Raw genomic sequence first — 15,985 nt, 5'->3', positions numbered from 1 at the left:
ATAGAACCATATGTATATGTATTATTGCGCAGCCTTGTAACACTATTATTGTTTAACAACAGCATTTCAAGTGTACAGCTGGGTATGTAATGTTCGGTTTCACCCCAAATTAGACTTCCTTACTTGTTGCATAATCGAAATTTTTTTCTGGGAAACGTTTTGCCTTTTTGGCCATTGGTAAAAATCAAAATAAATGCACCCTGCCTACATTATGTTACAATCAAATATGCGACATAAAATAATTAAGTGAACATACCCTGCCCCTCCCCTCCCCCTCCTTCCGCGACCATTGAAATAAATTCGTGGTTGTTTCGCGTTCAAACGTCTACGCCAAAACGATGCAAAAGTCGAATGTACACAGGCCTTTATAATTAAAATACTGAACCATTTAGTCCTTTCATATCGAGCGTCTACTGTAGCTGACGCAAGCTCAATTTATTCGCCTTGACTGTTATTGTTATCAATTTCCACTTTTGTTTTGGAATTTTTCTCATTTCATAATAATAAGGCTACTGATTATATTTGGAAGAAAACGGCTTGCATGCAGAAATATATTAAACTAAAAGATTTAATTACAGTGGCGAGGCCACAGTAAGAACTCGCCGAATGAAACCAATGAATAGTCACAGGAAACATTAAAAACCAAAGGAATGACCCCGGTGTTACGAATACTACGCCGCCCGGCTCACCTCTGCAACAATGGTGCATTTATTTTCCTGCGACAAGAGTATACACCTTCCATTTCAAATCCCATACGCCAAGGAAGGTAAGTTTTTGAAGTTATTCAACTTAATAGAATTTATCTGTAACATTCATACATATTTCAATCACACCGTAAATTTACACAAACAAAATTTAGTGCTGCGACGGCAAGCAGGCCCAAGGATAGAAAGCCAGAACCCTCAAGTGAAATGCCACCAAAGGATTGCACCAATGAACCAAAATCTGGGCCTAGCCAAATTAAATATTCCATAGATGTACCGAGTTGGTCTAAATGGCCACCTTCAACAAAGGACGACAAAAAAACGTCCACACAAAGATTGTCGCGTGCAAATGTCGAGAGCTATATGTTTAAGCATTTCTTTGATTACATCACAAACTATGAAAAATTATTGGAGAAAAACTTTCCATCGGCCATGAAGGTGTATCGCACATTTGTTGATGGTGTAATGGATTTTTATAATGACATGAAAGCTTATCTTAAAGTACTACGCATTGTAAATAGTTCCCCGTTGGGGTTAAAAGCTTTAAACCGTAAAGAACTTGAACTTTATATGCAAATGCCTCGAGATATGATGAAAGTAGCACCAGCTTTAATTGGAGCTACTTTGCCTATAGTCGGCTATGTAGTTATGCCCTTAATGTAAGTGCATACACTTACATTATTTACATTTACGATGTTTCAAAAATGTGTTATACATATATTTAACCGATTTTAAAAATTCTTTGGATTTAGTTTCGCGTTTCCACAGCAATGTCTTTGTTCGCATTTTTGGACGATACAGCAGCGCACCGAGTTCCAACAAGCTGCTCTATGCAAGCGTCTCAAAAACAATAAACCAGTTTTAAGAATATTACAATCAAAACTTAAATCTGCCGAGAAACACGGAAATCATACCGAACTTAAAGAAATTTTGGGCATGTTGGGCAGTGGTTTTCATCCCACTGTTGAATCATTGCTGAAAGTCAAAGACATTTTTGCAAGTTCACCATATGATTTGCTATCCCTTAATAGAAATCATATTGTAAGTAAATTTAATATTTTTACAATTTAATGCAGTCATTAGTAATACATGAAAATTGTTTATAGAATACATTGTGTCAGCTACATGGGGTTCCGACTCTCTTATTTAAACGTTTTCGTTTATCGGAACATGCATTTTTGGTGCATCATATGGATTTGGCTATTGTACGAGAGGGACATGTTCATAATATGCACCCGGAAGTTATACCACGATCATGTTATATTCGTGGTTTAAATCCGGTTAACCTTAGCCATGACGAAATGATATCATGGCTTCGTAATTGGATTCGAATATCTACTGCGCTCGAAGAACAACATATAAGTATGTTTCTGTATCTACCAGTTCTATTAGGATACAATCACCCAAATAATTGGAAATTAATTTATGATAGTAAGTAGGTAGTAAATGATAAATAAATTACCTTAATTTCAAATCAGTTTCAAACTATTAAAAAATCAACTTTAAAAAAACTTATGTGTACAAGTGTATTGCCGTGTCTTATTCAATCGCTTATCTCGATGGCTAGAAGGTAGTTCATGGGCTTCGGAAACTGAAACAAATTTCGAAAATACTTTCTTCATCTTTAAAAAAATTGGTGTCAATTATGCGTACGATATATACCATTGCGTACAATCACAGTCGAAATAAAAAGTTCTAAATTTGGCTGCAGCTTTTTGACAGGTTCATAGGATTCAAGAGTTGTTAAGCGCAAAACAAAGCTTCCGCAACCCAATTGTCAAAATCCGGCAAAGGACCATAAACATCGATAACACACACACTCACCAAACCTTTGGGGAGTTTCTTTATTACTACAAGAACAACAACGGGAAATTATGTCAAATAACATTAGCTCAATTGCGAACCAATTTACCATGATTATTACTGTATCCCCAGTATGCTTTGCGGGGGAGCGCGAACTGATTCGCGGATACCCATTTTGGACCCAGGATCGCGACGGACATCAAAAATTTTGCTTCTGTGAATAGATATTGTGAATCTCAGCTTCACGGTTTGGGATATTTTTTACTACGGATTTAGCGGAAGTTATTTTACAGGAACGGAGCATATAATCGGAATCAGAGCCGAAACTGAAAGTGTAAGCAGGGTACAAGATATCCAGTATTTAGAGTTGGAGGGTGGAATATAAATAAAATAATATAAAATTAGATATACTCAATTGAAGTTTGATATCAAAACTTAATAAGTGCACATACAACTTTTTTCGGATTTTGATAATTTCATATTGTAAGGAATATCTTTAAGCAACTGAAAAGTATAAAAACAATTGTGGTCTAGCCAACTTAAAATTAACACTTAAAAATTGTATTTGCACTAAGGCTTTACATTTTTTATTAAATTTCTTCATTTATTTTACATTTAAGTTTGTGCGCCAATGTAACTTCTCCGTTAGCCAAAAATACAAACTTGCGCGAGCCTATGCTTGCACTAAACCTTCCTACTTATCGGATTCCGTTATATATCCGTTTTCAAGCTTTCGGAACTGAAATCGGAGGTCTGTGACCTACATGCGGTAAAAGATGAACTGCATTGTAATTTTTAGTTCGACTACTGCTGAAAACAAGCCCCCAATCTGAAAGTTACGAAATAAATTAAAATTTTGTTCCTACAAAATAACTTTATTTTCCTTCGAAAAATTATTCAAGTTGAAACTGAGAGTTGAAATGGTATTTTATTTTTTTGCAGCACCCTTCTTCACTCCTTTCGCTTTCAGTTCACGAATGCGTTCACGTTTATCCTTTTTAAGTTTTCGCTCTGTACCATCGGATTTGGTGCGTTTCTTTAGCGTATTGAAGGCGATAGTAAGCAACTTGTTTCGTTGACGTTTAGCATACCGCAGCTTGAAACGATCATAATCGTTCAAATGTGAACGCTGTAATTAAAAGAAAAATCCGGTTAGTGAAATAACATCACAGACTAAAATATTAGCTTAAAATAATATCAGTTTATGTATATTGGCTTCATATATGTATCAGCCGGCAATTCCTATCAAGAACTTAAATTATCATCACAAAAACGAAAAATAAGATGTTTGCATATAAAATTCAGTTGCTGTACCTTACAAATATTTTGTGACTTCGCCGACCACTGACTCGTCTTCCATTGGGCTTTTAAGTCGCTATCTTTCCAAGCTTTGCGCACAATGCGTGTTGGAGCAGTGAAAGGAAATTTAATGCGATATTTAGTCAAATGCAAATTATTTAATCTGTATTCCTGACGTGGTACACCAGTCAATGGACCATCAACAAGTACCTAAAATTTAAGAAAAATATTCAAATATTTGTCTACCCAATCCAACATAGTTCTCATTGTAATAAATCTTAGGACGCATTATCAGTTGTGGTTGCAAATAGCTTCAGTTGTGTATCAGTTGGCACTTCCTATCGTGAACCATTTCATCATTATCACACCCTTGGATAAATTACGTTTAGAGGCCAAATTATGTATAACGCCATGAGCATTAAATCCAGTGAGCGACAGTAAACCTGAATGCCATTATGAAATATTTGGTATTATATAGTAGTGACTGTTACTGCGACGGGAAGTGTACGACGTCATATATAATATGGCCCTCAATTTGAATAACTTACCCGTGTCTGATCAATAACGTCAACAATGGCAACTAGGCGTCCCTTTAAGGGGCCTGCTGAACATTTAGCTATGCGACCAGTCTGTACAAACCTCTGGAAAGGCTGAAATTAAAAATAAATTAAAATTAGTTTAAGTTTATAGCCAAAACTGAAATCTATAAGAGCTTCAAACACCACGTTTCCAAATGACGAGCTACCGAAGTAGACATCGCTACCAACAAGTGAAATTGTTTAGCAAACTGAACACTGCTATAATTTGATAATTTAGAAATTATGCTTTACCAACTTACGAGGCGCCACCCTCTAAAAATAAGCTAATTTTTACTCGGTTAAATCTAAATTTATACTTTTTCAATATATTATACACGCAGAACTTATGATATATTCCTTACCATGATTAACCGGAAAGAAAGAAATTTGGCTGTGGTTGCAAATTTGACAGCCACAAAAAAGTAGTTTCACCATTGCAACGTTGCCACCCCCCATTACATTTGCTGTCATCCGGAGGCAAAATCCTGAGCCAGATAAATAATTTTGCATGTAAATGCAACAACTTTTTGAGCCAGATAAATCCAGATAGAAGTCTGGTTCAATTTGTGAGCCAGATAATTTGTTAATTACTTCTTTTTAGGTTGGCAACGCGGCCTTTAATGAATCTACTTTTTCAAAAATAGATGTCGCTGCTTAGCCTTTCGCCGTATGAGTTAAATGAAAAACAGCGGCGACATGCGCCTATCACATTTCACGTGTGCGAAAATTAAACTCACTGGAAGACGGCAAATATTACTCGCAATCATACTAAAGCCCCCATTACTGATACTTAGTATAGACTTGACTTGACTTGACGTAAACTTGGCAACTTAGCCACGATTATACTCCACTTGGCGCATAAAATCTGGCATCATAATCAGCGTTGAAATTTATTTTTAAATAAATGTCAATTTGTATGACAAAATGTCAAAATGAAATGGAAACAAACAAGTGGCATCTCAAAATGTAAACGTCACTTAGAACTTACATAGAAAATCAAAACTCAACAGACTTCTAAGTCAAGTTAAGTTTTGAGTGTGAGGATAAAATCCCCCAAATTAACTTTTTAATAATCATCTGGCAACATCTCAACAGTGTTGCTCACAATAATAATTAATTGTGAATGTTACACATAAAATGAATACATCACAACACATTATGGCATAATCCATTGTAATATAGTATGTAAGAGAGAATAAGATATATGTGGGGGAAACATGAAAAACAACATGCAAGAGTGACATCGACATTTTCATGTTTCACCGCCATCATTATAAATTTTGACACACAAGCGATCGGCAGCAAATTTGGAAGTTATTTTATTATAAAATAAAAAGTGTATCACTTATTAAAATTTAAATATAAATTCAATAGTTTCATTTTACTTGCGATTCGGGCTATAATTCAGTAAGTACCCTCAACACAACCATTCCGGGCATTATAAAGGAAACGTTTACTTGGAGGCGGCGCCCTCCCAGAATAGTGTGGAGGCAACCGAGGGTGAGTTTTCGTGCGGCTAGCGAAGCCGCATATTACATGAGTAATAAGTAACATGCAATGTTCATTTAACAGAACTGTAAGTGACAGTTCGCAAGCCTAGTCAAGTCTGTGCTAAGTATCAGTAATGGAGCCTTTAGTGTAGAGCTGAAATATAGACACATATTTCATTTGAATCTGAGTATAATGCGTATTGAAATTTAGTACTAAAGGTACGCCCACATTACGCTACGCGACACGAAGCGTCAGCGGCGCCTCACAGTACGACATATTTTGTCAATTCACATTAAGCGGCAATCGAGCGACATATTTCGGCAAAAGTTTGTGTTTAATTTTGTTTGCAAAATGGACGACACAGTTTTTGAAGCTGTAATTATTTCATTTTTTTTTTTGCGAAGAAGAGGAAAGGAAAAGAAAAAGGTCGCGGCTATGGGTGCGCGACATCTCATCCTCAAGATATGAGCAACGAGAGTTCCACACCCTTTTGCCAAAATTGAAAAAAAGATGGTGCAAAATTCTTTGCACGTATTCTTATGAGGCAATTCACACCTAGCGGCAGCAGCACTGCGCGACACTTCCCAACGCGGCTTTTTTGCCTAGTTGATCAAATTTCCCGCGCTGTGCTGGGTCGCGCAGTGCTGCTGACGCTAGGTGTGAATTGCCTCATAAGAATACAAGCAAAGAATATTTTGTAGTGCAGTGCAGTGCTGCGCAGTGCAGCCTAATGTGGCCTTAGCTTAATTTTATGCGCGGCAATTTCAGAAGAGTAGATAAAGTTTGACGCTTAGTAGTCCATATAAAGTTTAGGCGCAAACGTCTATAGATGTATAAAAGAACACAGTTATTGTTGGGCGAAAGGAAAGGGAGAAAGCACAAAGCTGTGCGTTTTCTGTGTGCTGTGGGAAAATAATACCCTAAAGGAAAGGTAACCAGCTTACAAGTAAGTTTGCACAAATGGCCATGGTACAAAAAATTGATTTTAATACGAGAGTAACGGAGCACTCAGCTACAAAAATTGACCTACTATTTGCCAATAATGACCAGATCAAAATTGAATGTAACAGCGAATATAAAATATCTGATCATGAGACAATCTGCTTTCAAATACCTACTTCAAAAATGAGAAAATATGCCAATGGCGTCTTTTGGGAAAACTACAGCGCGGAGAACCTGATAAATCTGCTGCGGATATGTGATATAAGTTCTATATCTAATATAGCGTTAGAAAATAGGGTTCAGGCTTTGAATGATATCTTGTCTGAAGCCATGCAAACGTTGACATACGAGAAGAGGATCTATATACAATTGCGAAATAAGTAGTACGACCGTGAACTAACAGTGCTACATAAAAGAAAATTTGAGTTATATAAAATTGCGATTAGCACAGGTCATTGGGATGATTATAATGCAATTAAAACAATATATAAAAAAACTATAATACTTAAAAAGAAGAAATACATGAAAGATCAAGTGAATATTAATAAAGGAAATATGAAATCCATGTGGAAATGTTTGAAAGATGCTGTGGAACTTTCAGACAATAAAGAGCATATTAAAAAAGTAGTATTTAACGGTGAATGTCTAGAAAATAGCAACGATATAGCTAATGTCTTGAATTGTTACTTTGTTCAGAGCATAATCCAAATCAATGATAGTATTGAAACAATTGAACTTGTTGATGAAAGTGAAACAACCAAATCGGTAGCAACATTTGAGCTCACCTGTGTCGAGTTAGAAGATATAATGAACATAACAAAATCATTTAAAAATAAATATGGCGGTAAAAACCTATTGTCAGAGGGTGTCATCAAGGAATCTATGGTGTATATTGCACACTTATATAAGGACATTATAAACGAATCGTTTGGAAGTGGCATTGTTCCCAGCTGCTGGAAGATATCCACAATAATACCAGTGCCAAAGTAGAAAATACAATGAAACCTGACGAGCTGCGTCCGATTAATACCCTACGTATTGATGAAAAAATTATGAAATTATGGAAACAGTGGTGAAAAAGCAACTAGTAGCATACCTAGACGATCATATTATAATCATACCAGAGCAATCAGGCTTCAAGAAAGGCCACTCCTGCAAAATAGCATTGAACATGGTAATTTCAGAGTGGAAAGAGGCTGTTGCTGATAAAAAGGTAGTAGTATCTTGCTTCTTAGACTTAAAGAGGGCGTTTGAAACAATCGATCTAAATGAATTGCTGAAGTTAATGGATAAAATTGGGATCAAGGGAAAGCTTTTGAATGGTTTCGTAGTCACCTGAGTAACAGAAAGCAGAGGACTGTAATTGGAGACGCAGTTTCATTGGTTGTTGATGTTAACATTGGGCTGCCACAAGGCTCAGTACTTGCTGCGATATTGTTTATAATTTACATCAATGATATAAAAACTTGCTTGAGAAATTGCAAAATAAGTCTTTTTGCGGATGATGCATTAGTTAGCATTAGTGACAAAAATGTAAATTGCGCTGTCATGAAAATACAAGAAGACTTAAATAATTTATATAAGTGGCTGTGCAGTAGAAAGCTAAAACTTAATATTGATAAAACTAAGTATATGATATTTAACAAGAACCATAATAAATAAAAATAAAAGCCAATGCAATTGAAAGAGTAGATCAAATGAACTACCTAGGTGCAATAATTGATGAGAAACTAAGTTTCACAGAACATATGAATCATTTAGAGAAGAAAATGGCACAAATTGCACAGAAAATAAGATTTATGTATCGAACATGTAAGCATATTAGCTACATCACAAAATATTAGTATATAGATCAATTGTAGAACCACATTTTATTTACTGCCCAACAATACTACTAGTAACAAATGATACGTTAATGAATAAGCTCCAAATACAGCAAAACAAAGCAATGCGTTTGATATTAAAATGCTCTTATAGAACATCAAAAAGTATTATGCTTCCTATGTTAAATTGGCTTAGTATTAAACAATTAATCTGTTATTACTCTTTGAAGTGTATACATTTCATAACACAGGGAATGCTACCAAATTATCTGAGTGATAGGATACAGTACAATCATGAGATCCATAACTATGGAACTAAAAGTAGCAGAAATTTAAGACTGCCCAAAGTAAGAAACGACCTTAGAATACGTAGGCTATAAAATGTATAATGAACTACCAGTAGATATAAAAGACTGTGAAAACGTTGTTAAGTTTAAAGAAAAACTATTTCTATATTGTAAAAATTTAAATATGTAATACAAGTTAAACAATGAATTTACTCATTTCTTTTTAATGAAATAATTTTAAGAAACAATTATGAATTTTATAAATTGTACTATACAATGAATTAGGCTTTTTTGGCTGTAATAAATAAAATAATAATAATAAAAAAGGGTGTTATCTCGAAATTGAATCACGAAATAAAAGAGAATCGTGAACATTTGATAGCTAATACTCTAGTTCCCAGGGATGGAACGCCTAGATTAATGATTATGGATTTATTGTGGATAAGTGAACGTGTCAAAGTGAAGCGATGTGAATCTAGTTTTTAATAAAAAATTTACCAGCAACGCAGTAAATAATTTTCAAAGTACTAATTACATTTTGCGTTTGCCAACTCCCTTCGACAATCCCTAACAGCTCCGACACATACGCAGTTTTTCATATAGATGAGTTTAACACATGCTTATGCATTATGAGTAGATTGCATGTATTTTTATGGAGAATGGTAGAATGAGCGACACTAGCGCCATCTGATATTGAAAAGTAACCAACTCCCCAATTTTGTTCCAAGCAAATCATAAGAAGAAGAATTTGACATTTGCTTTGGCTAAGGGTGTTGGGTGAAATTATTTTTCCCACTGGTTGGTAAATTTTCTACCATTTTTCACGATTAAAAACTGCAATATAACAATCGAATACGACACAAAATATGTTAGCAAGTATTTTTGTTGTATAGTGTAAACAAATCAACTGTAAACTGATCTACTGTAAATTGATCTAGAGCTCTTGGCAAAGAAAAATAAGCAAGCTTTGAAATATTTGATATAAATTTTCAGTTTCGAATTAATTGTAAAACTTGATGAACGAATTTTTAAATTAAAAACCAATTAGTTTTATAATTTTACTATTTTATTAGTTCAGAAGTGGGATGAATTCGCGTCGTGAAATAAACATAAACGAAAATAAATGTGTTTTTAATCGATTTGCAATTTAATTTTGTGAAATTTGCCTCTGTGCAATATGCATACCTAATTTGCATCCGAACCTCGTATCTCTGGGACATCAGCTATAAATATTGCGATTTTGTGAAACTGAATACCTATTATGAACACTTGTCATACTAGACATCTCATTCACATTTCCAACCACTGGAATGCTAATCACCGACCTTGGCTGAGACACAGATGTCGCATTCATTTGCGTCAGAGCATTTACCACACCCGATAACATTTCTTTTAATTCATTAATTTGTTCTTGAAGAGAACCATTTTGACTCTGTGTCATTTCGAGTTCTTCGTCTACTATATTTTGACTACACATTTCAATCTCATCCGATCTTAACACTTCCGACAATCGCAATATTAATTCGGCTTTCGTACCGGTAATGTTGAAGTTCGGATGATATTGAAATGTGTAGTCAAAATATAGTAGACGAAGAACTCGAAACGACACAGAGTCAAAATGGTTCTCTTCAAGAACAAATTAATGAATTAAAAGAAATGTTATCGGGTGTGGTAAATGCTCTGACGCAAATGAATGCGACATCTGTGTCTCAGCCAAGGTCGGTGATTAGCATTCCAGTGGTTGGAAATGTGAATGAGATGTCTAGTATGACAAGTGTTCATAATAGGTATTCAGTGAAAGAAATCGCAGAAACTATTCCTGATTTTGATCCTACTAATTATCTTGCGTTAACTGCCGAACAATTTATTGAGCGTGTAAATAGTGCTATGAATGCGTATGTTTGGGAAGAAAAGTGCGTACTGTTGGCTGTGTATAGTCGAATGAAGGGTGTAGCACGTTTATGGTTAGACGGTCAACAAAGTTTGTTTGCAACGTGGCGTGATTTTTCAAATGCATTAATTGAAGAATTCGGTACGAAGATGGACGAGGCTGATATAAACTATATTATGAGTAGTACGACACGAAAACAAGGTGAAAAAGTTATTGAATATTGTTTTCGTATGAGCGCAACGGGAAAACGGTACGGATTAAGTGAATCAGCAATTATAAAATATACTCGTGAAGGTTTAAAATATCATGATTTACAATCTGCAATCGCTGTTTTGAAATTTAATACAATGAAAGAGATGCGTGAAACTCTTGACGAATATTTAAAAAATTTGCCTACAACGTCGCGGAATACATATGACAATACATCGAAAAAAACAGAAACAAAAACAGCTCCTAATGAAAAATTTGAAAAATCCAGTGAAAAGTTAACTTGTTATAATTGTTCCGAAAAGGGGCATTTGTCTAGTAATTGCTCCAAACCTCAAAATCGTCCACGATGCAAAGACTGTCAAAGAGTGCATCCGCGAAATGATCCTGTAAATTGTGGTAAAAACGTGAATGCGAGAGCATGCGAAACTAGTAAAATGTTTGAAAAAGAAATATACATTAATGGTGAACGATTAATTGCATTTATTGATAGTGGCAGTGATTGTCACATGGTACGTGAGTCGATAGCCAAAAAAATAAGTTGTAAAATTATGCCCTGTATAATGAGGATGAAAGGTATATGTGGTGGTACGAAAATTTCTAAAAATAAAATTAACGTTAGTATGCAAGTTGATACAGTAAATTTGCAACTTGACATGTATGTTGTTCAAGATGATTTTTTGTCAACTGATGTGCTTTTAGGGCACGAAATTTTCATAAATGATTTTATTGTAACTATTAATAACGGTAAGTTGAATTTTAATCACAATTCTAAAATTTATAAAATAAAATCGGAAAATAACACAACGTACGATAACAGAAAATTGCAACTAACGAAGCTTTTAGCAGAGTATCGAGATGTTTTTGCTGAAAATTTAAGTGAAATTGGTAAAACTAGTCTCATTGAAATGAAAATTGAGGTCGATTGTGGCGAGCCCATCTGTCAACGTCCATATAGAGTTCCCGAACCAAAAAAAATTTTGGTTTCGAATATGATAAAAGATTTGTTAGATAATGATATTATTTGTGAATCTCAGTCTGAATTTGCTAGCCCTGTAATAATGGTAAAGAAAAAAGATGATACCACAGGAGGAACAGGAGCACGCAAGACACATGTGCAGAGAAATCATAAGAAAGGAGGTGAAAGCACAGGAAGGAGAAAAAGCGAATACAGAGGAGAAAACAATAAAGAATCTACGGCATAAACTAAGGAAAAACAATATTGTCACAACGAAAGCGGACAAAGGAAACACCACTGTGCTAATCGAAAAAGAGAAATATATATCCAAAACCGAGGATCTCATAGAGGAAATGAAATGTCGTAGAATGAGAGAGGATCCCACAGATGAATACCAAAAACAAATCAAAGTTGCTATAAAAAATGCAACAAATATAGTAGATTCTAACATGGCACATAGATTGGTCCAAATGAACCCTTCGGCTCCTCCACTGGTTGCGCTACCAAAAATCCACAAGCCGGACACGCCAATGAGGCCCATCATTAATTTTAAAACGGCACCATGTTACAAACTGTCCAAATATTTAAAAACGATATTGATAGACACTCTGGAGCTAAGGAACGAATATGCAATAGCTAACACAACAGAACTAATAGAGAGACTCGAGACCGTAGAGCTAACAAGAAACAGCAAATTGGTATCTGTTGACATAAAAGATCTATACCCATCTATACCACTATCGGAGACTTTGGACATAGTTAGCTCAACAATAGTTCATAACACAAAAAACAAAGTAAAAAGTATGCAAATCACAAATACGCTAAGAACCACTTTACGTCAAAACTATTTTAAATTCAACAATAAAATATATAGACAAACAAACGGTCTTGGAATGGGAAGCCCCACATCAGCAATTCTTATGGAAGTGTTCATGCAAAATCTGGAAGAAAAGTACATACAGGAGCTGAAGTCCAAATTAGGCGTGTCATTTTATGCTAGATACGTGGATGACATAATATGCGTTTTAACTACTAATAACGAAGAGCTCGTACTGGAGTACCTCAACAAACAGCACGGCAATATAAAATTTACAATGGAAACCGAAAAAGACAGAGGAATCAACTATCTAGACCTCACGATAAATATTGATAAAGAAGCCAAAAGATTTAACTATGACATATATAGAAAGTCAACGGCCACCGACACAATAATACACAATACCTCAAATCACCCTCAACATCATAAAAATGCAGCATTAAGGCACTTGGTACATAGACTTGAAAGAACACCTCTTACACAAGAGGCATATAAGAGAGAACTTGAGGTCATATATAATATCGCTGCAAACAACGGATATAAAAAAGCACTAGTAGATAAGCTCAGAAGGACAAATGGAGAACCAAAAAGAAATAATGAAAAAGAAAATAATAGCTGGACGACTATGACATATACTGGAAAAGCAACATATAAATTGGCAAATTTCTTTAAAAAATACAACATTAACACAGCATTCAAAACATCGAACAATCTAGGGCGAAAACTAAGAACTAACATTAACTCAGAGGATCCGTTTAGCAGCCACGGCGTATACAAGCTTACCTGCGGATGCCAGCATAGTTACATAGGACAAACAGGACGGCAAATAAGAACGAGGTTCAGAGAACATATTAGAGATTACAACAAAAAAATACGGAATCCAAACATTATACCCGAGTCTAACTTCGCGAATCACATGGTCGAGAATGAATGTTCCCCAGCAAACATCAATAAAACAGTTAGGGTTCTTCACATACAAGAAAAGGGCCGACGTCTCAACGTACTCGAAAACATGGAAATCTACAAACAGAAAACATTCGACGGTAGAATAATAAACGAACAGATAAACACCATTTCTGACACAATATTCGAGCCTTTAAAACTTGTTTACAGGAAACAACTTAATCACACAGGTACAACAGACAAACGCACAACAACAAATAAACACAAAACAATTAACACACCAAAACAAAAACCGACAAAGAAGGTCAAACGACTAAAATCACAGATTTCTACCTACCCCAGTCAGCCACACAAATCGATTAGTAAACCACCCTCGGTTCTGAACGAACCCACAGCACATACACATAACTAAATATACACAAGCATCAATTTGACAATACCTGCTCATATACCTACGAACTATAAATACAGGACAAATGACAACAACAGATCAGAACGAAAATCGACACTGATGATGGCACAACGCCGAAACCGGTTTGTCTCAAAACCAAATTTGACAAGGGATGACGGAAAATCGTTCCAATATACATCATTTATCCACCCTGTCGGAAAATCAACCAAACAAGATAAGTCAAAAAAGATGGAACTGATCGTATGTGCGTGGATTACAGGCGATTAAATCAACATACAAAAAAAGAAGTATATCCAATGCCAAATATAGAGGAACGACTGCATGAAGCCATGCAGTATAAATATTTCTCCGTACTCGATTTAAATAGCGGGTACTATCAAATTCCAATCGAATCCAATAGTCGGAAATATACAGCTTTTATTACGACAGAAGGTCTGTATGAATTCAAGCGAATGCCATTTGGGTTAAAGAATGCGCCAACCGTCTTTCAACGTTTAATGGCACGAATTCAAGAACAAACGCAAAAGGGTGATATGTTGCATTATATGGATGACATACTCATCCATATAATGCAACATATCATAACGTAAACAGCGACCATATAAATCTGTTTATGCTTCAGATAAATTAAAGCGTTACTGTGAACCAACAGAAATCGATGATATATGTTGTGCAGAAGATGAATCCGAAGGAGAAGATGTAAACTGATACGAGGTCGTATCAATTAATCAGGAAAGGCCGACTGTAAACAAATCAACTGTAAACTGATCTACTGTAAATTGATCTAGAGCTCTTGGCAAAGAAAAATAAGCAAGCTTTGAAATATTTGATATAAATTTTCAGTTTCGAATTAATTGTAAAACTTGATGAACGAATTTTTAAATTAAAAACCAATTAGTTTTATAATTTTACTATTTTATTAATAGGGAGAATATTTACAACAGTGCTTCGCGAAATTTTGTATGTGAATGGACAAGGCGTAATAAACTTCAATTGCCAAGTCTGAAGTTCCTTCATATTTACAAACGCAACATCTTGGTTGATTGTGGCGATATTATTGGAATGCATAGGCTTGTGTTAAACGCAACTATATGAAAAATGTCATTGTGCCACCGCGGTAAAGGGCGAATTAATGGTGACTTATAACCATAAAGCCATAAACAGATAAACCAGCTGATCGAACCTTCATTAAGGAAATCAATGTAAGCGAGTTAGCGTTATGGTATGGCACCATTAATCGATTACATTGATTTCCATAAGGTAGGTTCGATCAGCTGTTTTATCTGGTTATGGCTTTATGGTTATAAGTCACCATTAATTCGCCCTTAAGCCCGTGCAATGAAAAGAAATAATGCCCCTATTACCGTTTACAACTCAACTCTGGCTGGGTTGAAATTTCGCAATTTGGTATTACAGATTACAACTCAACCTGTCAAAAAATATTTCGGTTGAGTTGTCTAGCCTTACAACTTTTTGTGGCATTGCCGTTTACAACCTTGTGTTGGTGTAGTTGTCAAAGACGTCAAAATCTTACAACTGCTTACTAGCAGTTGTCTCATACAATTTTCCAGTTGTTTTGAAAAAAATGTTACGTTTTAGAAGACGGTTCACCACCTAATTTTTAACAAAAATTTTCAAGGTCAAAATACACGTTTCGACCTCCGATTTAAGAATCCGAAAACAAAAATTGTAATTCTTTACGACAGCATGACACTGCTAATACGCGTCCAAAAATATCGAGAGGTTCCAAAAGACGCGTATTAATCTCGAGAACCGAAGGCGGAAAATAAACATTTTATCTCTGTCCGGAGATATTTTCAGTTGAAGTTGGCGATTTTCATGTGGTTGTTGTAATGTTGTTGTCTTTTTT

At 35.2% G+C, this 15,985-nt stretch overlaps 3 protein-coding genes across 5 annotated transcripts in view; 1 reads left to right on the top strand and 2 right to left on the bottom strand.

The window, feature by feature from the left end:
- The window catches only part of LOC137253550 (cytosol aminopeptidase-like), an 81,052-nt gene extending 77,818 nt beyond the window's left edge, over positions 1-3,234 (bottom strand). Inside the window, exons 1-3 of one of the 3 annotated variants that reach the window (XM_067790704.1) lie at positions 3,121-3,234; positions 2,367-2,833; positions 2,167-2,295 (exon numbers count right to left, since the gene is read on the bottom strand). The gene's annotated coding sequence lies outside the window, so the exon portion shown is untranslated. Of the gene's footprint in view, positions 1-2,166; positions 2,296-2,357 lie in introns of all 3 variants that reach the window. The other 2 variants (XM_067790701.1, XM_067790702.1) reach the window with 2 other exon arrangements.
- LOC137253551 (LETM1 domain-containing protein 1) lies at positions 478-2,215 on the top strand. Its single transcript, XM_067790723.1, has 4 exons — positions 478-766; positions 860-1,363; positions 1,457-1,745; positions 1,811-2,215. The coding sequence occupies exons 1-4, from the start codon at positions 651-653 to the stop codon at positions 2,141-2,143; spliced, it is 1,242 nt and encodes a 413-aa protein (XP_067646824.1). The 5' UTR covers positions 478-650; the 3' UTR covers positions 2,144-2,215.
- A 127-nt stretch (positions 3,235-3,361) lies between the features above and the next one.
- Positions 3,362-4,773, bottom strand: RpL14 (ribosomal protein L14). The gene is made up of 4 exons (XM_067790724.1): positions 4,747-4,773; positions 4,355-4,456; positions 3,822-4,016; positions 3,362-3,636 (listed from the first exon to the last, which is right to left on the bottom strand). The coding sequence occupies exons 1-4, from the start codon at positions 4,747-4,749 to the stop codon at positions 3,436-3,438; spliced, it is 501 nt and encodes a 166-aa protein (XP_067646825.1). The 5' UTR covers positions 4,750-4,773; the 3' UTR covers positions 3,362-3,435.
- Between the last annotated feature and the right edge of the window lie 11,212 nt (positions 4,774-15,985).

The sequence above is a fragment of the Eurosta solidaginis genome, chromosome 5 (genome assembly GCF_040869045.1).
Source record: "Eurosta solidaginis isolate ZX-2024a chromosome 5, ASM4086904v1, whole genome shotgun sequence".
Classification (NCBI taxonomy): Eukaryota; Metazoa; Arthropoda; class Insecta; order Diptera; family Tephritidae; genus Eurosta; species Eurosta solidaginis.
Note: the sequence above shows the minus strand (reverse complement) of the source record. Positions and strands in the feature narration are given on the sequence as shown.